We start from the raw sequence: 25,737 nt of genomic DNA, 5'->3' as shown, positions 1-25,737 counted from the left end.
TGGGGCCATTGCAGTCTGGGAGTGGAACTCCGCCACTCCGTGTCTCGTGTGGATTCTCTCTGTCTTTATGTTCACTTGTTTGAAGTGCTAAACGTTTATCTCAGTTTGTTCCTTTCAGTTGGCATGTGGGGCCTGTTCTGTTACAAGCTGCACTTGTATCACATGATGGTTCTCTGTTGGTGGATTGTAGGCTTCCAAAAGCAATTTTCGGTTGCTTCATTATGTCACATCATGGATGTGGGCACATGTTTCCAAACTTTTCAACAAGTGAGATTCTTGTAAAGTCTCCCCAAGCAAGCCTAGCTGCACCCCTTGCCCCTACCCTACCCTATTCCCTCGCCCCTACCCACCCCCTACCCTCCTACCTCGCCCCTACTCACCTAGCACTCGTCCCTACTCTCCCCTACCCTTCTAGCCCTCGCCCCTACCAACCCTTCCTTGCCCCTATCTAGCCCCTACCAAACAACAACACCCCCCCCCCCCCTTCGCCCCTATCTAGGCCGTACCCACTCGCCCCTATCTAGCCTCACCCCTTTTCACCTCTCCTCGCCCCTACCTGGTAATGCCTGCCCCTATCTAGTCTCCCCTTACATACCCCTCCTCGCGCCTACCCATCCCCTCGTCCCTCTCCACCTCTCCTCGCCCCTACCTAGCAATGCCTGGTCCAAATTGAAGATGCCTACCTCATCTCTTGCAACCTTTGCAACTATTTAGGCCTCCTCAAGGTCTAGCTTTGTTTTGACCCATTACCCATTCAGAGCCTAAAGTAGAGCTCTTACCACTGCTTCTTTCTCTATCAGCTCATTCAATCTAGCTTCATTTTTCTCACTTGAAGATGCCAACACAACACTCAATGCTGTGGCCTTTGTGTCGACACATGTTTCTCTTTCTTTAAGCTCTGACAATTCACTAAAGTATTCTCTAAATCCAACATCACGGGAGTAGATGTGCTGTAAGCGATATCTACTTTTCTTTCCCGCTCCACGCTGACTGCAATGCACGCAGTGTACATATCTAGTTTCTTGCAGAGTCAATACATAGCTGTACCACCACTCTCCATGTCACAAACTATTGACGTGTCAAGCCACTGAAGACCTAACAGGTCAGGGCTTCTCGAACCTAACCCTAGCCAACGTGCAAATCCCGGCCGAGGGGCCTGAACGCTAGCATAAGTAGTAGAAGAAGTACCAACTTACATATCCTCGCCAAGTGGCCCAATTATGAAATGGATTAAGATTGAAATCATAACCCCCAACAATTTGAAGAACCTTTGCTGAGGGGCCTAAAATAATAAAATAAGTAGGACACATGCGCGTGCGCATACACCCACACATAGAGGTTTCCTTGTGTAAAAACTGATGACGTGACAGTTGTATGGACGAACCCCGTTTTGCGTTGATTGATGATGTGGCAGCTGTATGAATTTCTGCAAATCGCGCTGGCAGCTATGGGTGGCAGCTTTTGGACCATATGCTTTTGGGCTTTCATGTAAACTGCTTTTAGATGGCCTAGGGCCTTTAAATATGAATTGTGGGCACTCCCTCTAGCATTCTACCATGTGCAGATGCAGAGTAGAGCCACATGTGTTGTAACGTGTTGAAGCAATATAAAGAAATATCGAAAGGGGCGCCAGTGTTTGGGGCCAATGCTCTCTTGGGGTGAAACTCCGCCGCTCCGTGTCTCGCGTGCCGTGTTTCTCTTTCAGTTTAGTTGACTGTTGTTTTGAAGCGTCGAAAGTCTGTGCAGTCTGCTCTTTTCCGTTTGCATGTGGTGCCCACCCATTACACTCCGGGACAGTGAGTGGTTCTCACAAGACGGGCATCATGTACCTATAGAAAAGAACAGACTTTTAGCACTTCAATAACAACTGAACTAAAAGAGAGAGAGAGAGAGCACACGTGACACGGAGTGGCGGAATTCCACCCCAGAGAGTATTGGCCCCAAACCCTGGCACCCCTTTCGGTATTTCTTTATATTACTTGAACTCAGTACAATGCCCGTACTTGCGCTCTGCACCTTCTCATTGAAGCGTGCTAGAGATTGAGCCCTCTGCACTTATTTAAAGGCCCTTGGCCTATGAAAAGTTTACATGAAAAGCTTTCAAACTTAAAAGCAACTGGCCCAAAAGCAAATGCCCACAAGCTGCCAGCACAAAAGCAAAATTCCGCACAGCTCTGCCATGTCAGCAGTCAAAGTAAAACACGGAAATCCGTGCAACTTTGCCATGTCAGCATGTCGGTGTAAAATCCGGAAATCCGTACAGGCTGTCAGCGTGAATTCCGAGAATCCGTACAGCTGCTACGTCATCTTCCTCGCGCGCACGTGTGTGGGCTTTCTTTACTTTAATATCTTTATGTCACTTGGGCCTCATCAGACGGGGTCCCATAAGTTGGTGGGAACTTCAACTTCTTCTGCTTCTTAGGGTTTAGGCCCCTCGGCCGGGATCTGCAAGTTGGCTTAGGTCTTCAGTGGCTTGACACGTCAGCAGTTTGTGACATCCGCCCTTCTTGAAAGAGAGTAATCGTCCGCGATAACAGCAAATCTGCAAAACAACTCAGGCTAGCTCAAAAAAATTTCCGAGGGTCATTTTGAGGGACAATTAGTTTTCTCTTTTTTTTTTTTGTTTTTTTGTTAAGGAGTTGACTTCTCCTTTGGGTTCTTTTGTTAAGGAGTTGGCTTCTCCTTTTGTCCAGATCGGAACTCTTGATATTCCGGCGTAGTAAAATTAGCCATCTCACCCAGACCGCACTGATCTTCCACGGGTGTCGATGCACTAAAATTACATACCCAGGCAATCTCATCCAATTAGGAATATTTAGTGGTTGGCACATCACAATGCAACACAAATGCTCACATATGCATGTACAACACATAGAAACATAAAGTCGCCGATGAACACTGCTCCTGCATAACCTAACAAGGTGTGGGCCGGGAGATATTCAAGGACTCCCTCATCACTCCACTCACGTAACCTAAAAAGGTCCGGGCCGGGAGATATAGAGGCCTTTTACAACCAAATGCCCCCCAGACAGCAGCCTACGTCGTTTGGAGGTGCTGAAAGTAACCACTGCTCAGACTTCTCAATACTCCTCTTGCATAACCATCTAGGTCTGGGCCGGGAGTAACAACAACAATATTTTTCAAGCATTCAATACTCCCCCCGCAAATAACCAGAAGGGTCCGAGCCATGAGTACGTGCAAGCATTTTCAAACATCATTTCCACTACTCTACCCGGGAGTAAATCACCAAGCATTGAAACCAGTGTCAAATAGTTCAAATCGGCACCAAGACAAGTTCCAAACAGATACCATCCATGTCAAACAAATTTCAAACAAATTTTCAAACAGAACTTTCTCAAACAGTGTTCAAAAGTATCTATCTATAAAAACAATTAGAGAGTTCATTCAGAGTTTTGTTCGGACAACCGAACTTTGAGGAGGACTGGCTTGTCCTTCTGCATCATGGTGATGGTTCGGTTCCGAACCTGGAAAGTCACATCATTCTTGTCGTGCTAGGGCATGCCCAAGAGAACGTCGCAATTGCCCAACTTCATAATGTGGAAATCAGCTTTTCCATGATAATCTTGGATAGTCACTGGAAGAGCATCATTGAGCGGTACCACTTTCTGAGTTTGCCTCTCGTGGCTAGCTCAACTTCAATTTCTCCACCCTCTGCATCATAATCAGAGTGCATCTGCTTCAAGAATTCTGGATGGATGAAGTTCTCTGTAGCTTCGGGGTCAAAGAAAATAACAGCTTTGAAGCCATTGACTTTGCCATATGCTCGGAACAATTCATTTGTACCCTCAAGGCGTATGCCATAGATATCGGGGACTAGTCCAATAACGGGTCTAGCTCTCTTAGCTGAGGTGGTGTTGGGGTTTTGTCGGCTGTTGGTGCGGGCGTCGGCTCTTCTGGTCTATCAATGCGATGGAGACAACTGGAATGGTTATGCCCTGTTTGAAAGCATCCAAAGCATCGGCCTTCTTGTAGTAAGGAGTCTCGTTGTTGAGACGTCAAACGAGGCCTTTGCGGTTGATTTCCACGAGACTCTCAAGAATTCGTTTGTTGTTGCCGAGAGTTGTGGTTAGTGGTCGGAGGTTCTTCTATGGTAAACTCTAGCTTTCGCTTCATCAGTTTGTAGCCGACTGCGGCATGGTCTATAGGCTCTTGCATGGTGGAGACTTGTTAGTGGAGAGAATATTCCTGCAATGGTGATGGTAGTCCAATGGCGTATCGCTCGCATTGGGCCTCCAAGGGAACGATCCTAAAGAAGGACACCAGAAGGTACACGTTGAGAAACCTTTGGTTATAGTCGTCCATGGTTTCGGTGGCAAGCATTTTCAAGTTGCCCTACTCTGCGAAAATCCGGACTTCAAACATAGAAGTCATGTAACTACGGGCAAAAACTATCTTGAAAGCTTGCCAGGTCGTTGGAGCATGCGGTTGTGTCGCGATTGAACTCCACCATTGCATAACTTTATCTTTAAGAAATCCCGCTGCTCGAGAAATCTTGGATTCTTTTGTATAGTTCCCCAAAGCATAGATGTTATCGAACTGCTGAAGAAACTGCAATGCTTTCTTCCGATCTTTCACCACGGAAAAGGTGAAAAATTTGACTGTTGTGCTGCCATCCTTGAAATCTTTAGGTTGGTTAGGCGTGTATCCCGGGTACGGATACTAAGGGTATCCATATGGGCTCCAACTATTGTAGCCTGGTGGCAGTGGTGGTGGGGAAAACGGCAGTTGCACTGGATCAGGGTTAGATGGCTGCACCATATTCCTGAAGACTCCCCCGATTGGAACAGACGGCTGGGAAGGTTGCCGGTTGGAAGCCCTTGTACTTTTCGGTGCATTAGAGGGGGTAACATGTAATTCAAAAATTGTTGAAAACTTTGTAGCATTGGAAGATTCTGCTGAGGATGCCGCGAAAGAATGTCGTGAAGCTCGTCGAGAAGAAATTGCAAATATTCTGCTGAATCCATGAACGCCATGTCTTGGGTTCTTTATAGCTTATGCCTTGTAAGACAGAGCGGTGAAGACGGGAGCACGCCTGATGCGTGATGAAGTAAGGGTGGGGGTGGCTAATAAGTCCAAGGTCGGGACCCGAAGATACTTCACATTAAATTCCAATAGTCTTTGGTTTGCTTTGTCTGCTTTTTTGTGGGACCAGTATGCTTTCAGAATAGCACACGCGTGATGCTCTGATACCATTGTCACAAGACGGACACCACGTGCCAATAGAAAAGAACAGACTGAACAGACTTTTAGCACTTCAATAACAACTAAATTGAAAGAGAGAGCGAGCACACGCGACACGGAGTGGCGGAATTCCACCCCAGCGCAAAAGCAAAATTCCGTACAGCTCTGCCACGTCAACAGTTAGCGTAAAACGCGGAAATTCGTACAACTCTGCCACGTCAGCATGTCAACATAAAATCCGGAAATCCGTACAGGTTGTCAGCGTGAATTCCGAGAATCCGTCCAGCTGCCCGTCATCTTCTCCGCGCGTGTGTGTGTGTGGGATTTCTTTATTTTAATGTCTTTATGTCACTTGGGCCCCATCGAACGGAGTCCCATAAGTTGGTGGGAACTTCAACTTCTTCTACTTCTTAGGGTTTAGGCCCCTCGGCTGGGATCTGCAAGTTCGCTTAGGTCTTCAGTGGCTTGACGTGTCAGCAGTTTGTGACAGTGCTCTTGTGGCGGGCAACCTATGTAACAGACTTGGACACTCAAGTCAAGAATCAACCGCGACAGCACCAAATAACCACTTCAAAACAATTCACAGATCACAATAGATTTGCACTGGCCCGGCGGAGTTCCGTGCCTAGAGATATTGGCCCCAAAGACTGGCGCCCCTTTCGGTATTTCTTTTTATATTAATCGGATCAAAGTACAAGAGAGTGGCTAGGGTTTCACTCTCAGACTCTGCGTCCAGATGCCTTGAGAAGTGAAGCCCTCACCACGTATTTAAAGGTACAAGGGATGCCCAAAAGCAGAGCCCCAAAAGCTTTTAAAATAAAAAGCATAAGTTCTCTCTCTCTCTTAGAGAGTCTTTTCTCTTTTTTTATAAAAAAAGCAAAATTCGCGTCGCCATCATACCAAAAAAAAATAAAAAAATAAATATTTTTTCAGCCTCCTCGATTTCCGGAAATTAGGGTTTGTGGCAGAAATTAGGGTTTGCAGGTTTTTTTAAGGGTTTTTGGCAAAAATTAGGGTTTTTGCTGTCCGCCATGTCATCACTTTGTGACAACCTATAGCAAGGCTACAATGTCACTTGCGCTGGACTTGTAGTTACAATTGGTCTTTGGTTCACACTGGGTTCTCTCTTGCCTGGGCAGACACATGGCAGGCACAGTGATGGTCTAGTGGACACTGTGGGCAGTTCACTGTCACCACAGTTCGGAGATAGACGTAGCTGGATGTCAGGGGTATTTTGTTAGCTGTTGGCTTTTCGTTACGGTTGTATATATGTTCGGTTGGTTTTTATCTCTTATGCATCTTGAACGTCCTATGAATCATTGAGTCTAAGGTCTTGTGTTCAGTCTAGCACTTGCACATTTGCACTCTCCCTGCACAATCTGTGCCTCGACACCCCCATTGTACCCGTTAGTCATGGGCTTGGAGTTAGAGTGTGCTGCTAGCTAGAGTTTGTACTGGTTCCATGAGTTAGTAGAGTTCCATTGGGTTTGGAGTCTACTGTTGTGTCATTTGAGCTAGTCTTGCTTGCTCCATATTGTTCTACAATGGTCATTTTTATGTTTGGAGTGAGATTTCTTGCATATTGCACTGAGGAGCACCCACGCCAGATTTCCTGCTATAGGTGCCTGACTTAGGGGCCAGTAGAGAACCGTGCTCTACCTTGTCTTGTCTGGAGCGCTCTTTCTAGTTGGAGGGCTATCAATTTTCAAGTTCTTTTGTGTGTTTGTTGTTGATTTACCGCATCGCTAATAGCTTGCTGGTGACAGTAAGGGATGACTTGATGATGTGACATGGAAAGAGCAGACAGAGCGTGTACACACACACAGCCATGAGCAGCAGGTAGCGTCAAATTGTCACAAAGTGATGTTGTGGCATGGCCGTACCGACAGGACACGAAAGATCAAGAATCAAACCGAAAGAATTGACCTGTAGCCTTGAGTCAAGTTTTGCATTGAGGTTATGATCAGTGTACATACAGTTCATGCAGTGAAAAGCTAATACCACTCCAGTAAGGGGTTGGGGGGCGCTTGAGAGGTTGGGACCCCAGTGTTCTCTCTCTCTCTCTCTCTCTCTCTCTCTCTCTCTCTCTCTCGCGCGCGCGCACATCTCTCTTAACTCTCTCTATTTGATTACATTATTCTCTATAGTATATGTCCATCTCTCCGCGTAGATCTACCTATCTACATTGAGAGACCTATCTCTTCGTGGATCTCTCTATTGATTCTGAGTAAGAAAGCATTAAGATTGCAAAGTTTCATGAGGTCAATGCAGTGATTTGCTCTATTCTACCTAATCTTTCAATGCCGTGTATCTGACAAACATGCACTGCAAACCATTGAGCTCTCCATGGCACACTGACACCTATGTCCAGAATGGCATGCCACCAGTAATCCACAACATAAATAGGTACTCCCCCTTGGGCTCCCTTAGTGCCAAAGCCAACAGACAACAAAGTCTCTTTACAAATACCAAGTAAGTTCCCACAAGGCTCTCGCACAGATGATACTCCCGAATCAACAGAAAATCAATGCCACCCCCCATTAAGATGCACTGCAGCTCCTATCTTAATTGACCAGGCTAACTGTACATTCAATTTTTTTTGTTTCTCGTTAAATGGTTTCCTTTTCACTACACAACTGCATTCAGTTTGACATGTTTTTGCTGATGTAACAGGCAGCTTTTTGAATTTCCAGCTCGTATAGCTGCTTTTATACAGAGTCAAAAGAGTGATGGAAATGGTGCCATAGAAGTGATGGAGTCTCCTTTTGTCGTTCTTGCTGCAAAGTTAAAAGCCAAGGATGAGATGGAAGCAAGGAACCTCGTTTCTGGTGAGGTGCGGGGCTGCCTCCTGTCATTTTTCAGCATTCACAATTTGACATTTTCATCTCATTATATAGCTGCTTTTATACAGAGTCAAAAGAGTGATGGAAATGGTGCCATAGAAGTGATGGAGTCTCCTTGTGTTCTTGCTGCAAAGTTAAAAGCCAGGGATGAGATGGAAGCAAGGAACCTCGTTTCTGGTGAGGTGCGGGGCTGCCTCCTGTCATTTTTCAGCATCCACAATTTGACATTTTCATCTCATTATGTGTAAACTTTCTTGTGTGAAGATGAATTGTTCAATCGAGTTGTGTGTTGAACAGCAGCCAATAAGGGACGCCTTGGTAAGTTTTGACACAGGGCTTTTAAGCCAGACTCTTTGTAGCCTTTTGCTTGTTGGGGTCATATACTATTCATGTTTAGAGTGAAGGTGCAGATTGGAGTAGATCCACAATGCAGGAGAAAAATGAGTGTGCTTTAGAGGCAAGGAAGGCACCGACAAGTGGTGTGATCACCTACAGTCGAAGGAAAAGAAAGGTAGTTGATCAATCTGGGGTTTCTGGAGGTGGAAGGATGGCGAGAGCTGAGGAGGTGGTGGCGATTTTTCCTGCATTGATAAGCAGCTTGAATCACCATGATGTAGCTAATTTTATCATCGAAGTAATCAGGACCTTGAGGCATACAAGGCATGGCAATACAGAAAAGGTATTTGGAAGTTCTAGCCTTTCCTGTGCGCTAATGTGCGTCATGCATGTTTGGTTCTGTAGTTTCAAGCGAGGTATTTGTTTGAAGTTTGCTAGCTGTCCTAATCTATGCACAACAGCCATCGCAATAGAGAAGGCTTTTTTTTTTGGAAGAAAAAGATCCTTCCATTAGTGGAGAACACTGCCCAATGGGCTACAACCTGCCCCTGCTAGAGAGGGCTACATCAAATGTGAGGAGACTCTCCCAATGAAAAGGTAAGATATGTACAAAGATGGATAAATCAGGATATGGGAGGAGGAAACAACCACACTGGTCGGCGGTACTGCCATCTAGGCGCTCCATGAACCACAGTGAAGAAGGGCCCTGGTAGCCAAAGCTGTAGGAAAGCCTCAAGGCCTCGCGACGCTCTCACATGCGGTCGGAGCTGCCCTCAAGTCTCTCAAATTGTCCCCTGAGTGTATGGATCAGCTCCAGCCAGACGTCATGTACAGTCTCCGTAGGTGGGATGGGTCGAGCCTTGAAGATGCGGAAGCATCGGGATTTCCAGATGAACCACTGTGTTAGGTTGCAGATGAGCTCCCAACAACACTCTCTATCTCTGCTTCACTCCTGATGTACAAGCTCTGTGATGGGCTGGAGTGTGGGCCATCCTCCTGTATCACAATCATCCTGCTGATTGAAGCCATCTCAAAACGAAGTGGTAGGCCTGTGAGAGTGGACCAAGCTGCAGTACCCCAGGTGTATTGGCTGGCTATAGCAAGTGTAGGCATCAGCCGAAGAATCCGAAGCCAAACCTGCTGTGTCATGGGATAATCCCACCACAGACAGTGGCCAATGTGCACCAACCAACTCCCAATTGCAGTAGCTCGGTGGGCAACTAGCCACTGGAACATGGTGATTCTCCTCGGCTGTCTTCTGTCCCACAAGTGCCCCCAAAAATCTGCCAAGAACTCGGTCATACGACCCTCCTCCTGGCAATGATCCAGTGCAGCAGGACGGCCTCTCTTCGCACTGTTAGTATGTGGTGTCTCAGCCAGGCTGTGAACTGAAAAAAGGGCGTCCCGGATGATCGGCTGGAGCAAAAGGATCTCGTTGAAACCATTCCCCTAGGTCCCACTGCACTCACACAAGAGGGCGGTCTACTATTGATTGCACAAAACTCTACAATGCTTTGGACTTGTCGACGATGTCGATGGCGATGAGGACGACGACGAGACGGGCTGAAATCTGAAAACGCCAAGGGTTGAAATCTGCAAATCTTTATCTGCTGAATTTTGACTCTATGTCGGTGACGACGGCGATGACGACGACACGCTGAATATGCAGATGCTGAAATCTGCGTTTTCCAGGCTGAAACTGCGAACGCTCGCTGATCTGACCGTGCGGCGAGGATCTGCTGCGGGAAGGTGAGATTTGCGAGGTTTGGGACTTCTACTGCGGAGTCTTGATGCTGAAAACTGAAAACGCTGATGCTATTCTGGGTTTTGTCGTAGAGAATCTGCAAAACGCTAGGGGCTGATCTGGTACTTGATCCAAAAATGCTAGGGATCTTGTTTTGTCTGCTGTCGCCAGGCTGCTGCAAATGCAAAACGCTAGGAGGTCTGCAAAGCTGAAGAAAATGCTGGCTGTTCTTGGCTGAAAACGCTAAGTCATCCGTCGGGGGGGGGGGGGGGGGGGGGGAGTCTTGCTGAGAAGGTGTATTGTTGGATGTCAGGTCCCTGTTGCCTCTTCTGCTAGATCTTGCTAGCGCTAGGGTTTTTTATATACATGCATGGCTAAATTGCCCTACCCAGTTCCCAACAAAAGTCACTTAAAAATAATAAGTGAAAATTGGCTAAAATAGGGAAAATAGGTCTATGCACTGTAAAAATGCTCCTTATGGGTTCTGACTGTAATCTGATGATCATGCTGTGTGCAACCAGAGGATATGCATTTATTCTAAGTGTCTGGACATGCACGGTCTGCAAACAGATCCACAAAAAGTGCCAGATCACTTTCTATTCCTAAGTTGACTGAAGTGAAGTGAACCCTTGTCATGAAGTAGCTTGTCCACGTACACATAGGGTTAGGTGTGCACGTGACAGTGGATTTCATTAATTTTGAAACGGTCGAAGCCGATACAATAGGGACAGACTCGTCCTTAAGTTTTACATCAAGTACAATGGTTCGACCCTTCTCTGTAGTCAAAGTCGCTTTTCTCGCCCGATAATCGACCACGGCGTTGTTCTTATGGTACCAGGGAATTCCCAAGAGGACACCACAACCTTCCAAGGGCATTATGTAGAAGTCCTCATGTCCCAAATACCCCTGACAATGCAACCGAAGTTTGCCAATGACAGGTGTAATGACTATGTCCTTGTCGGGTGCCGCTAGAACTGCCTCTACTAGTGGTCCCATCCAATCGGGTGTGATTGCGAGCCGTGCCACCAATTCAGGTGAAATGAAGTTTACCTTGGCTCCTCCATCAAAGAAAATCAGGGCTTCTTGGTCTTTCACTTTGGCCCAAGCTCGGCAAAGTTCTGTACTCTCATCAATCATGCTTGGGTCAATACCCATGCAATTTGGAACCAGTCCTGCTTTTATCTTGCCTTTTCGTCCACGTTCCTCGGCTGCTTTCGAACTCTCAGGCCTGTCTTCATCCTTGTCGTTTTGTTCTTTCGATGTCTTTTTAGGGCACTTCACGGAGATATGCCCAGTTTCCTCGCATCCAAAGCACTTCCCCTCTTTGATGTAGAGAGCTCTCTCTCAAAGAGTAAGCTTGGGTCGTGCATCCTTTTCTTTCTTTTCTGGGTTGCTCTTCCTCTTTCTACTTTCATTGTTCGAAGTCTGTTTGGTCCTTTGCATCATGATTTCATCTGTGGGGTAGGTCAAACGGTCTGAATGAATGGCAAAACCCCGTTTCGCATGACTCATCAGTTCCTGAATGAAATCCGACTTTTGCTCTAAGCAGTGATCTTGGATCTCTGTAGGAAGTCCCAAGGTAAACCGCTCAATTTGTTCTTTGAAAGAGATCTTCTTGAATGAAGAGGTTGGTAGAAAAGAGCTCCAGAATCTCTTGTAGTATGCGTCCAATGTATCCTTCTTGGTCATCCGAAGATGGTTCCAAGCAGTTCGTATGTCGCGTTCGTACTCTCGAGTTAGCCAAGAAGAAATAAAAAGCCTTTTAAATTTTAGCCATTTAACTTGCGTTGTCTTATTCAATAGAAGCGTGGACCACCAAGTTCGAGCATTTCCCTTGAAGTAAGAGGTAGCCCTTCGAATCTTGGAGTGCTCTGAGTAACGCCCTCCAAAGAAAGCTATATCAAACTGCTGTATGAAGGCCAAAGCCTTCGAAGCATCTCGATATCTAGAAAACGTGTCAAATTTAATTGATTGTCCACCTTCTGTAAACTCTCGGACTTTCTTGCTTTTATCCTCTAGAAAGTCATACTGGTTGGCTTTATAGAAATTCTTCTTCTTTGCATAAAATCTGCTGTCGTCAGAGTCCGAACTATCCTGTGTAGAACTGTCAACAACTGGGCGAGATTTAGACTTCTTTGCCTTTTTCTTGGCCTTTCCGAAGCTTTGCTTTTTACTTTGCTTTTTCCCTTTTGTCTTCTTCACTCGAGTGTGAGGAGCTAGAAGAACTGTCAAAAGAAGAAGAAGAACTGGGTACTCCTTCAAATCGCACATGCTTCTTCTACTTTCTTGCCGAGGCAAAAGTAGACTGACGATCCAAATAACCCAGGAAGTCAGTGCCTTTCTTCTGCTTTTTGTTGTGCTTTTTGGCTTTGTTCTGCGTGTCAAAAAGCTGAGAAATCCGGATATCAACCACCTCTTCTATTCTTGCTCTGTAAACATCCTTGGAGTAGGAGGTTTCTTGAGTGCCGATTTGAGGGGTGGTTCTGTGGTTTGCCGCCACTGTGAGTGCACCTCGCCGAAGGAGGTCTGGCCCATAAATTTTGCAAATTTCGGGTCCTTCGCAAAATTTAGCATCATCTTTGTTGCATTGTCGATCAATCGTCGACGCTCCATCTCTTCAAGCGCCGCCTGAGTAGGCCGAGGTGGGCCGTACTCCTCGTGTGAATCTTCTTTGTGATCTCTTCCCTCATCTCCAGATGCAGAGGAAGTCGACTGATCCCTGTCTGAATCCATAAGTGCCGTGTAAAAAGGACCGGATTTCCCGGTAGAAGAGAAATCGGCCGCGCTTTGATACCACTATAACAAACCTTGGACACTCCAAGTCAAGATTCTACCGTGACACGACAAGAATTTACTTCAAAACAGTTCACAGTTCACAATTGATTCGACACGGCCCGACGGAGTTTTGTGCCTGGAGATATTGGCCCCAAAGACTGGCGCCCCATTCGGTATTTCTTTTTGTATTAATCTGCAACTGAAAGTACAAGGGAGTGGGAGGCTCTCACTCTCAAACTTTGCATCCAGATGTTGTGAGAAGTGGGAGGCCTACCCACACTTATAAAGGTTTTACAAGTGATGCCAAAAGCAGAGCCCCAAAAGCTGTAAATCAAAAGCCTTGCAAAAATAAAGCAACCTTTCTCTCACAAGGCTTGCTAAAATAAAGCAATAGTAATAATAAAACTCTCTCTCTCTCTCTCTCTCTCTCTCTCGCGTAGAGCGTAGCCCAAAAAAAAACTGCGTGCTGCTTTTGTGTAGGCTTTTCCGTACAGCTACCGTAGGATGCGGGCGTCAGTACACTCAGCCACGTCAGCAAGTTCAGCGCTGTACATGCCAGCAGTTCAGCGCCGTACACAAAGACACTTGGCACAAAGACTCCTTTGGCTGTTTTTGCAGGTGTAATCGAGGGCGATTACAATTCTTTCAAGAGGGGGAAATGTCTCAAAGTGATGACGTGGCGTGCCCAGCTAGAAGAGAAGTGGCTGCGTGGACAAGAGAGATCAAATAACTGAACCTTAAGGGACTTATGAGCACCGGCCGTGGGGCCTAAAACCCTAAAAATCCAAAGCTTGAACTCTGATGAGGTTTTTCGTAAAATGTGTTGCATGCTGATGTGGCCCACTGTACGGATGCTAACGTGGCAGCAGCTATAGGGATTTTCCACGTTTAGGGTTGAGGATGCCATGTGGCAGGCTGTACGGATTTTCGCAAATCACGTCGGCAGCTTTTGGCAGTTTCCAGCGCTAGCTTTTGGGAGGAGAATCCAGATGCTTTTTGGGGTTTAGTGCGTTTGAGAGAATTGCTTTTGGGGCTCTGCTTTTAGGCAACCCTTGTACTATTTAAAAATAACCCAAGGCCTCACTCTGAGGCATTTGGATGTAGAGTCTGAGAGCAGAGGGCCCTCGGGAGTTGTACCTTGTCCAATCAGTAATAAAAAAATACCAAAAGGGGTGCTTGTCTTTGGGCGAGTGCATCTGGGCACAAAACTCCGCCGTGCCATGTCGACTCTCTTTCTCTTAAAGTTCAATGATTTTGTAGTTTCTGTTTGTGTGTTGCTATTGATTTCTTGCTTGGAGTGTCCAAGCTTTTAACATCCACAATAGTCATACATACACCTCGCTGAATGCCTCCAAGCCCAAAAGGAGTTGGCCAAAAAGTCTCATAGCGGTCACGCAAGATCTGTCCACAACGTTGAATACGGCTCTCACAAAGGTGATGCTCGTGAAGCATAAGAATACCTATCGTGCCACCCAGAAGGCATCTTTGAAGCCCCTGTCTTAGTCGACCTTTGTAGCGTAAAAACTAGGATCCACTAAGCCCATGCACATTCCATGAGACAATCCTCATGGGTTTAGTGTCACAAGGTGATGACGTGGCTGCCTGAAACCCTAATTCTATTGAAACCCTAACCCTAAAATCAAAAACCCTAACCCTAACCCTAATTTTCTAATGTGGCGGGCTAACACGTGGCCTGCTGTACAGACACCAGTGTGATTTACGAAAAGCTGGCCAGATTTTGGCTTTTGCTTTTACTCAACGCAAGAGATGAGAGAGAGAGAAGCTTTTGCTTTTATTTTATAAAAGCATAGAAGAATGAGAGAGAAAAAGCTTCTGCTTTATTTTAAAACCTTTTGATTGGATAGCTTTTTGAAACTTGCTTTATTTTATAAGCAAGAGAGAGAAAGAGCCTTTGCTTTATTTATGGGCTTTTGATTTTCAGCTTTTGGGGCTCTGCTTTTGACATCCCTTGTAACTATGTGAGCAGGCCTCTCACAACTTAGAGCATCTGGACGCAGAGTCTGAGTGTGAGCGCCTGCCCGCACTCTTGTACTTTGAACTCAGATTAATACAAAAAGAAATATCGAAAGGGGCGCCAATCTTTGGGCCAATATCTCTAGGCACGGAACTCCGCCCGGGCCAGTGTCGAATAAAATTGTGAATTGTGAACTGTTTTGAAGTGATTATTTGGTGTTGTCGCGGTAGATTCTTGACTTGGAGTGTCCAAGTCTGTTACAGTGGTATCAGAGCACGGCCGATTTCTCGTCTACCGGAAATCCGATCCCAATTTTTTTTTTCCGCGGCACCTATGGCTTCAGGCAAAGATTAGTCGACTCCCTCTGCATCTGGAGATGCGAGAAGGGATCACAACGAAGAATCCGGCAAGGAGTATGGCCTGCCTCGGCCTACTCAGGCAGAGCGTCGAGAGATGGAGCGTCGTCAATTGATCGGCGATGCAACAAAGATGATGCTCAATTTTGCCAAGGACCCGAAAATGGAAAAATATATGAGCAAGACCTCTTTGGAGGAAGTGCACGCGTAGTGGCGACAGACCACAGAACCTGTCACCAGCCAGTGGCAATTCCATTTTTGTTTATTTTCTCTTTCTTTGGGGAATTTCGTTTGTTTTACCTTTTGGAAACACCCCTCTGGAAATCTAACTGCCCTGCATTGCATAGCCAGTGTGGAACTGTTCAGAGAGAGTCCAGGCTTGAGGGCTAAAGAGCACTAAGGTTGGACAAGGACTATGGTTAGCCAAAGTGGGGTCATTGGCGAGCCAAAGCGGAATCCTTTGCTACATAGGCTACATTTCAGTTTTGGGTGTGGCTGCAGTGTACAGAGGGTCAGATGACCTAGAAGAATGTAATGGCAGAAACTCCTAAATTTTAGGGACTGCTATTTTTGGACGGCAAAATGTCTTCGCGTCATCACGTGCAGTTTGACATGGGGATCATTTTGTTACTCTATGGCCAAGTCAACAGAGGCTGCAGGTGAGATATTTTTAGACCCGAGGGTCTAAAGCGGGAAAATGCACAAATGAGTGACACTTGGCACTCTGAGGCCAGTTTACTACTTAAAGAGAAGGAAAAAACGTGATTTTCAGCTGTGAGCTTGTTTTTGAGTGCTGTCACAGGTGGGAGAGCTTCAATGGAGTGCTGGCTTACCCTCTATGTACAGTGAGGTGCAGGATGTCATGACCTGCACACCTCTCACTGCTCTCTCTCTCCCCTATTCTTTATGGTTATGCCCCTCTAGTGGGCTCATCAGATGTACATTGGGCTCATCAGATTGACCAATGTACAGTTGTGTGGGTTCATGCGCGATTGCCGAGGCAAGAGCCTCTTGCACAGGTATTGGATTAGCTAGCGGCTAATCCCCCGTAGGTACAGGTGATTCGGAGAGGTTTCACGTGCGAAATCTCGTCCGATTCAAAGGGCAAGTAGCCCTACAGGTGCTGGAGCTCGAGGACTTGCTACGGATGCGACCGGCACGTGAAACGGAGCCCGAAACAGTGAATTACAGCCTGCTGTGTATTTTTGCAGGTTTAGGGTTTTGGCCCTAAACGGACCCTAATACCCCCAGGAGGTTCGGGGACGCGAGGGGACCGCTGTACAAGTGATCTGGCGCATTTTCGGGGCAGAAAACAGAGAATTCAGCGTGCTGCAGATTCTCGCCAGGTTTTGCAAAGTGTCCGTATGCGTCGGGAAAGTCATCTAATGCGTGGGAATATTGACTGTGAAGGGTCCTAGTATAGTTATGTTGCCGAAATCGGGCCAGAACAGTTGAAATTCAGCCAAGGTTGTGCGGGGCAGCTTGTAGGGAACCACAGCTTTTATTCCCTCTGTTGAAGAATAAAGAAATACCGAAAGGGGCGCCTATTTAGGGGCCAATCTAGTGTCTGACTCGCATACAGATGCATTGTAGCATCTGTATCCCATTCCCCTCTCTTGTGTCATTATAGCACAGGTAGAATAGACGACTAATAATGGGTGAAAGCTAAATCAAGGTTTGAAGTAAAGTCTACCGCCCTTTTTGAAGTTAACATGCCGGTTACAGAACCACCCAAGAAACCTCCTACTCCCAGGATGTACACAGAGCAAGAATTAGAAGAGGTGGTTGATGCACGAATTGCTTAGCTTTTGGACGCGCAAAACAAAAGCTAAAAAGCACGGCAAAAAGCAGAAGAAAGGCACTGACTTCCCGGGCTATTTGGGTCGCTAGTCGACATTTGAAAAGCGTGTTCAATTTGAAGAAGTACGCAGTTCTTCTTCTTCTTCTTCTTCTTCTTCTTCTGATAGTTCTTCTAGCTCATCCGACTCGAGCGAAGAAGACCGAAAAGGCAAAAAAACCGAATAAAAAAGCAACACTTCCGAAAGGGCAAGAAAAAGGCAAAGAAGTCTAAATCTCGCGCCGCGAGTGACAGTTCTACAGAGGACTCGTCTACAAACAGTTCAGACTCTGACGACAGAAACTTTTATGCAAAGAAGAAGAATTTTTACAAAGCCAACCAGCATGACTTTCTGGAAGACAAAAGTAAGAAAGTCCGAGAGTTTAAGGAAGGTGGATAGTCAATTAAATCTGACACGTTTTCTTGTTATAGAGATGCTTCCAAGGCTTTGTCTTTTGTACAGCAGTTTGACATCGCTTTCGTGGGAGGGTGTTACTCAGAGCACTCTAAGATTCGGAGAGCTGCCTCTTACTTTAAGGGGAATGCTCGAACTTGGTGGTCCACGCTTCTATTAAGCAAGACTGCACCAGTTAAATGGTTGAAATTCAAGAGGCTTTTTATTTCTTCTTGGATGACTCGAGAGTATGAACGTGATATACGAACTGCTTGGAACCATCTTCGGATGACCAAGAAAGATACAGTGGATGTCTATTGCGAGAGATTCTGGAGCTCTTTTATACCCGCCTCTTCATTTAAGAAGATCTCGTTCAAGGAACAGATTGAGCGGTATACCTTGGGTCTACCTACAGAGATCCGAGATCATTGCTTGGAACAGAAGTCAGCTTTTATTCAGGAGTGGATGAGTCATGTGAAACGGGGTTTTGCCATCCACTTTGGTAGTCTGACTTACCCCACCGATGAGATCATGACACAAAGAGCTGAATAGACTTCGAGAAATAAAAGTAGAAAGAGAAAGAGCAACCCAGAAAAGAAGGATTCACGACCCAAGCTTACTCCTCAGGAGCAGGCTCGCTACATAAATTCGGAAAGTGCTTTTGAATGCAGGGAAACTGGGCATATCTCCGCGAGGTGCCCTAACAAGGCACCGAATGAACAGGATGAAGAAAGTCCAGAAAGTTCTAAAGCAGCTGAGAGACGTGGTAGAAAAGGCAGATAAAAAGCAGAACTGGTATCACATCACGTGGGGCCTGAACCGAATCAAATGAATGAAAGTACAAACTTTGCTGCTTTTGGGGCAAAGTGAAAGATCAGGAAGCTCTTCTGAAGGAGCCAAGGCCAACTTCTTGAATTGGCGGCTCGATTTGGAATTACGCCCAATAGGCTGAGGCCACAGGCGGAGGTAGTTCGAGTGGCACCTGGACGGGATGTTGCCATTACACCGAGCATTGGAAAACTTCGTTTGCAATGACAGGGGTGTTTAGGGCACGAGGAGTTTTACGTATTTGCCTTCGGAGGTTGTGACGTTCTACTCGAAATCCCTTGGTACCACAACAACAACGCCGTGGGTGACTACCGGGCCGAGAAAGCGACTTTGACAAGTGAAGGGCTCAGAGATTGTACTTGATGAACTTCAGTTTCTTTACTCATTTTTTTGGGAGAGAACTGAACGATGGATAAAGGTCGAATATGTTTTGACTTGAACAAAAGAACGCCCAGATTTTCTCCACACTCATGCCGATTGGCTTTTCTGAGGGCCTGCCAGGCGAGTTACCATCCGCTTGTCATGAAGATCATACTATTGATCTGATACCTGGAAGCACACCACCGAACCGGCCACCTTACCGTGTGAGCCGAGCCCAGAACGAAGAGATTATGAATCAAGTGACCTTTTGGAAAAGGGTCTTGTCCATCCTAGTACTTCACCGTATTGCTCTTTAGTGTTGTTGGTTTTGAAGAAAGACGGATCTTGGAGAATGTGCATCGATTATAGAGCTCTCAACAAAATCACCATCAAGAACAGATTTCCGATTCCTAGGATCGATGATATACTCGACAGATTACAGGGATCCTCGTATTTTAGTAGGATTGATTTAAAGAGTGGATATCATCAGATCTGAATCGCACCGGATGATGGATAATATTTTTTCGAGAGTACAGGCTATTTGTTGGCATTTTCTTTGACGATATCATTGTTTTCTCCAAGAATGAGGCAAAACATAGAGATCATCTACTTCAGGTCTTTCAGGCATTTTGAGATTACAAGTTAGTGATTAATGCGAAGAAAAGTGAATTTTTCTTACCAGAGATACACTTTTTGGGATAGCAGTAGGAGTGCAAATGGATCCGGCCAAGATAGAGACTATCCGTGATTGGCCCGATTTGAAGAATGTCCATGAAGTTAGAAGCTTCTTGGGGTTGTGTTTGTACTATAGGCGGTTCATTCGAAAGTTTGCAGAGGTTGCTTCCCCTTTGCATATCTTGACACAGAAAGGAGTCCCTTTCTTGTGGGGACCCACAGAGGTGACTGCCTTTCAGACTTTAAAAGAGAAACCAGTTTTGACTTTGCCGGACTTGCAGAAGTCATTTGAAGTATATTGTGATGCTTGTGGTCGTAGTCCGGGTGCGGTCTTAATGGAAGAAGGCCATGTCATTGCTTACGAGAGCCGATTGTTCTCAAGGCCGGAATTGACAGCACAGATTTGTGAGAGAGCTTTTGGCGGCTATCCATGCTCTTATTCAGTGGCGACATTACCTACTTGGAGCCGATTTTACGATTTTCACAGATGATGCGAGTTTACGCTACTTCTTGTCACGGAAGCAGCTATCGGAAAAACGAGATGCGGTGGGCAAACATCTTATCACGATTTACTTCCGGATTGTCCATGTGCAGGGACAGAAGAAATTGGTGGCAAATACTTTGTCCCGAAAGCCATTGGTTCTGGCTATTTCCGCGATACATCATAGGAACTTCGAGGATATGGTCGGTCAATACGCCACAGAACAAATTTTGCAGATATTCAGTTGAATACAGAAAGGGGAGATAGTAGCTGTTCGGATGGCTACTTGATGAAGGAAACCATGTTGTGCGTTACGCAGCCGTTGAAGGAAAAAGGTTCTAACCGAATGCCATTGTCCACCTTTTACGGGTCGCTGATGCATTGCTACCACCTTGAAAGAGGTAGAGAGATACTTTTTTTTGGCCGAGACTCAAGGCTTAAAGCCTTGAGGCCCAAGGGAGGGAGAGAGAGTGCCTTGGGAGAGAGAGAGTGCCTTGCCTAAGGCCTTGCCTTGGCCCTTGACTCTTGAGAGAGAAAAGTTGAGGGATATGGCTTATGCTTCATTGCCTTGAGGGCCTTGGCTTATATAGGAAAGGAGAAGACCCCCTCTCTTCCATCTCCCCCCAAAACCATGCAAGGTGTTCAAAAAATCCCAACCAAAAAGTCTTTGAATTCTGTCCAACGAACAGTTTTTTGAACCAGCCGCTCCTGATCCGCCCGTTCCGCGCGTTCTGGCTACCGTTTCGGTGACCGTTCCGGTGAACGTTCCGTTTCGCTTGCGTTTCCATTCCGATTGCCCGACCCCTTTGGGAACGCGTTCCGGGAACGGGAGGGGCCCGTTCCGCCCGTTCCCTGTTCCTCTAACAGACTCGCTCTTCAGTTTCACATCAAGTACAATTTTTCGGCCCTTTTCATTTGTCAATGTCGCTTTCTTCGTCCAATAATCGACCACGGCGTTGTTCTTATGGTACCAAGGGACTCCGAGGAGGACGTCACAACCTTCCAAGGGCACTGGGTAAAAGTCCTCGTGCCCCAAATACCCCTGACAATGCAACTAAAGTTTGCCAATGACAGGTGTAATGGCTATGTCCCGTCCTGGTGCCGCTAGAACTGCCTCTACTGGTGGTCGCATCCGATCGGGTGTAATCTCGAGCCGTGCTGCCAATTCAAGTCAAATGAAGTTCGCCTCGGCTCCTCCATCAAGGAAAATCAGGGCTTCTTGATCTTTCACTTTGCCCCAAGCTCGGCAAAGTTCTATACTTTCATCAATCGTGCTTGGTTCAGTACACATGCAATCTGGAAATAGTCCTGCTTTCATCTTGCCTTTTCTGCCACGTTCCTCTGCTGCTCTTGAACTCTCTGGCCTGTCCTTATTCTGTTCTTGCTGTGCCTTTTTAGGGCAGTTCGCGGAGACGTGCCCATGTTCCCCGCATCCAAAACACTTCCCTTCTTTGATGTAACTGGCCCTCTCTCGAAGTGTGAGCCGGGGTCGTGTATCCTTGTCGTTCTTTTCTTGGGAACTCTTTCTCTTTCTACTTTCATTGTTAGAAGCTTGTTGGGTTCTCTGAGTCAAGATCTCGTCAGTGGGGTAAGTCAAATTGCCTGAATGTATCACAAACCCCGTTTTGCATGACCCATCAATTCTTGAATGGAATTTGACTTTTGTTCCAGGCAGCAATCTCGGATCTCTATAGGAAGTCCGCAACAAAACCGCTCAAGCTGTTCCTTAAACGAGACCTTCTTAAATGAAGAGGTTGGTAGAAAAGAGTTCCAAAATCTCTCGCAATAAGCGTCCAGAGAATCTCCCTTGGTCATTCGAAGATGATTCCAAGCGGTTCATATATCTCGTTCGTACTCCCGATCAGCCAAGAAGAAATAAAGAGCCTTTTGAATTTCAACCATTTAACTGGAGCTTCCTGCCTCAGAAGAAGAGTGGACCTCCATGTTCGAGCATTTCCCTTGAAGAAAGATGTAGCCCTCCGTATCTTAGAGTGCTCTGAGTAATGCCCTCCAAAGAAAGCTATGTCAAATTGCTGAATGAAGGCCAAAGCCCTTGGAGCATCTTAGAATCCCGAAAAAGAGTCAAACTTAAGTGACTGTCCACCTTCTTTGAATTCTTTTACTTTCTTGCTTTTATCTTCGAGGAAGTCATATTGGTTGGCTCTGTAAAAATGCTTCTTCTTTGCATAAAACATGTGATCGTTGGAGTCCAAAATGTCTAAGCATGACTCCTCTGTAGAACTGTCGGAAACAGGCGAAATCTAGGCTTCTTTGCCTTTTTCTTACCCTTTCCGAAGCTTTGCTTTTTGCCTTTTCTGTCTTCTTCGCTCGAGTCAGAAGAGCTAGAAAAACTGTCAGAAGAAGAAGAACTGGGTAGTCCTTCAAATCGTGCACGTTTCTTCTGCGTTCTTGCCGATGCGAAAGAAGATTGACGACCCAAATAACACGGGAAGTCAGTTCCTTTCTTGTTCTTTCTCATGCTTTTTGGATTTGTTGTTTACGTTCGAAAGCCGGTTGATGTGTGTCTGAACCACCTCTTGTAATTCTTGCTTTGTAAACATCCTCGGAGAAGGAGGTTTCTTGATTGCCACTGGGTGTGCACTTCTGCGATGGATTGTTGAGACAAAAATTTTGCAAATTTCGGATCCTTCGCAATTGTAATCATCTGCTTTGTTGCCTCGTCAACCAATTGTCGACGTTCCATCTTCATCAATCTCGAACTGAGTAGGCCGAGGTGGGCCTACTCTTCCTCTAATTGTTCATGAGAATCTTCTTCATGATCTCCTCCCGCATTCGCAAATGCAGAAGAAATCGATTGTTTCTTGTTGGAATCCATAAGTGCCCCGAGAAAAGGATCGGATTTCTCGGTAGAAGAGAAATCGGCCGCGCTCTGATACCACTGTAACAAACTTGGACACCCCAAGTCAAGATTCTACCGCGTCACAACAGAGATTCATTTCAAGACAGTTCACAAAGTTGACACGGCCCGACGTAGTTCCGTGCCCAGAGGTATTGGCCCCAAAGATAGGCGCCCCTTTCGGGATTTCTTTTTATATTAATCCGTGTTCAAAGTACAAGAGTGCCACAAACTGGTGACGTGTCAAAGCCCTGAAGAATGGAGCCAACGTGCAGATGCCAGTCGAGGGGCCTAAACCCTAAGACGAACAAGTAACAGAAGAAGAAGTCCTACCAACTTTGGGGACCCCATCGGATGGGGCCCCAAGTGACATAAAGGATTAGAATAAAGCTGGACCCTCACACACACACAACAAAATTACGCTGACAGTGCTGACGTGGCAGGTTGTACGGATTTCCGCGTTTTGTGCTGACTGCTAACGTGGCAGTTGTACGGAATTCTGTGATTTATGTTGGCAGCTTTTTGGCATTGCTTTTGGACAGAAGCTTTTGAGTTTGAAGGCTTTTCATGTAAACTACTTTTGGGGCCTAGGGCCTCTAAATAAGAGGCCATGGGCTCATTCTCTGGCATGCTTCCTGGAGAAGGTGCAGAGTCTGGAGTATCGGCTCGTACTTTGATGACGCAATATAAAGAAATACCGAAAGGGGCGCCAAGGTTTTGGGGCCAATACTCTCTGGGGTGGAATTCCGCCACTCCGTGTCACGTGTCATCTCTCTCGCTCTCTCTCTCTCTCTCTCTCTCTCTCTCTCTCTCTCTCTCTCTCTCTCTCTCTCTCTCTCTCTCTCTCGGTTTAGTTGTTATTGAAGTGCTTTTTTGAAAGCATACCGATCTACAAAAGAGCAGACAGAGCTACTGGAATTTTACTTCAAGTATCTTCGGGTCCCGACCACCTCGGACTTATTAGCCACTCCCACCCTTCATACGTCGCACATCGCGCGCGCTCGCATCTTCACCGCTCATGTCTTACAGGGCATAAGCCAAAAAGATCACTTGCAAGAGAAGGATCCAAGATGTGTTTCGAGTCGTCGTTTTTCTCAGAAGCATTGCCATGCAGATGTTGATTTCTATAGCTACCAAGCTACTTGGGAAGCTTTCAAGAAAATTTTTGCCCAAAGTTATATGGTTTTTGACAACTTCCTTCGAAGTGCAACTTCTGGTAGAGTGGGGTATCCTGAATTGCTTGCCATGGAAACCCTAGCAGATTATAACTTGAAATTTCTTGACATCTCTCAGTAGATGTCTCTTCTCGAGCTGATAACCTTGGAGGTTCGATGTGATTGCTATCTCTTGGGACTACCATCGCCGCCAGAGGAACACTGTCTTTCTAAGAGCTGATGGACCATGCTGTGGTGGGCTACAACCTTATGAAGGAACCTAACCCTAATCTTTTTTTGGTGCAGGTTTCAGGATGGAGACTTTTTGAGCTCGACTGATGTCGAGATTGCTTTTTAAGTTTGACTTCTGTTTGAAATTTTTTGGAAATGGATCGTATCTGTTTTGAACCTGTTTTGGTGCCGATTTGAATTGTTTGACTTTGGTTTTAATGCTGGTTTCAATGATTGGTGATTTTACTCTTGGGTGGAGAAGTGAGAAATTTTGTTGTGGTATTGTTTGAACCTCGGAATGATGCAGGCCGATGCCTAGGGAGCGTTTTGTTGTATGTTTGAAAACCTCGGAACGACGCAGGCCGATGCTTGGGGAGCGTTCCGTTGTATGCTAGAAAACCTCCAAACGACGTAGGCCAATGCTTGGGGAGCGTTTGGTTGTATGCTTGAACATCCAAGCGACGCAGACTTCGGTCTGGGGAGCGTTTGGTTGTACAACCCTCTGAGCTCATGGCTCGGACCTTTTTAGGTTATTTGCAAGGGGAGTGACGAGGTAGTCGTTGAGTAGCTTCATACCGCAGACCGTTTGTCTCGGGGGAGTGCTCAACGGCGTTGTTTGTTGTGTCTTGTAACATGCATATGTAAGCATTTGTGTTGCGTTGTGATGTGCCAATTATTGAATATTTCCTAATTGGATGAGATTGCCTGGGTATGTAATTTTAGTGTATCAAGACACTTGGGAAGATCAATGTGGTCTGGGTGTGATGGCTAATTTTACTACGTTGGAATATCAAGAGTTCCGATCTAGACGAAAGGAGAAGCCAATTCCTTGATCAAAAGAGCCGAGAGGAGAAGCCAACTCCTTGATCAAAAGAGCCGAAAGGAGAAGCTAACTCTTTATTAAAAAGAGCAAATTGATTGTCCCTCGGAATGTTCCTCGGAAATTTTTGAGCTAACTTGAGTTGTTTTGCAGATATGCTGTAATCGCGGACGATTACTCTCTTTCAAGAAGGGGCGATGTCACAAACTGCTGACGTGTCAAAGCCTTGAAGAATGGAGCCAACTTGCAGATGCCGGCTGAGGGGCTTAAACCCTAAGAAGAACAAGTAACAGAAGAAGAAGTCCTACCAACTTATGGGGACCCTGTCCGATGGGGCCCCAAGTGACATAAAGAATTAGGATAAAGCTGGACTCTCACACACACAGCGTGAAACTGATGATGTGGAAAATTTTCGAAAATTATGCTGACAATGCTGATGAAACCGGCCCATGGGGCGGGCCGCGGTAGGCTTTGGCTTTCACCCGAAATTCTTTACTTTACTTTAGACTTTATGACGCAAAGGAACTTCACGAATAAGCCTGTGGTGACTGGAATTCAACACTTCAAGACAAACCACGGCATGGCAGCTAGAGTGCTACCAAGCAGACAACCACACCCTGGTGGCCCCAAAGACTGGCGCCCTTTTCGGTATTTCTTTATTCTTATTATACTTGAGAAAAACCTGTAAACTTCTACAAGCTGTCCCACTTTATCCGGGTTGAAATTCCTCTCCGATTTCGGCAACATAACCAGCGTAGAAGTCTCCACGGACAAAATCTGGTGTTGCACCTGTAGGGTCACTCGCCCCTTGAATTAGACGAGATTCCACGCGGGAAATCTCTCTAAATTGACCTGTACAAGCACCCAAT

General features: G+C 46.1%; 1 protein-coding gene across 1 annotated transcript in view; it reads left to right on the top strand.

Annotated features, from left to right (window-relative positions):
• LOC147448089 (uncharacterized) overlaps positions 1-25,737 on the top strand; it is a 64,277-nt gene that overhangs the window by 19,778 nt on the left and 18,762 nt on the right. The window contains exons 2-5 of the mRNA XM_086523952.1: positions 7,876-8,035; positions 8,114-8,227; positions 8,310-8,363; positions 8,443-8,724. Of these exons, the coding sequence (XP_086380078.1) occupies positions 7,876-8,035; positions 8,114-8,227; positions 8,310-8,363; positions 8,443-8,724 (610 nt within the window). The remainder of the gene's footprint in view (positions 1-7,875; positions 8,036-8,113; positions 8,228-8,309; positions 8,364-8,442; positions 8,725-25,737) is intronic.

This window comes from Adiantum capillus-veneris, chromosome 11, assembly GCF_014529385.1.
Source record: "Adiantum capillus-veneris isolate H3 chromosome 11, ASM1452938v2, whole genome shotgun sequence".
NCBI classification, from domain to species: domain Eukaryota; kingdom Viridiplantae; phylum Streptophyta; class Polypodiopsida; order Polypodiales; family Pteridaceae; genus Adiantum; species Adiantum capillus-veneris.
The sequence above is the reverse complement of the archived record's forward strand: the minus strand, read 5'-3'. Positions and strand labels throughout refer to the sequence as shown.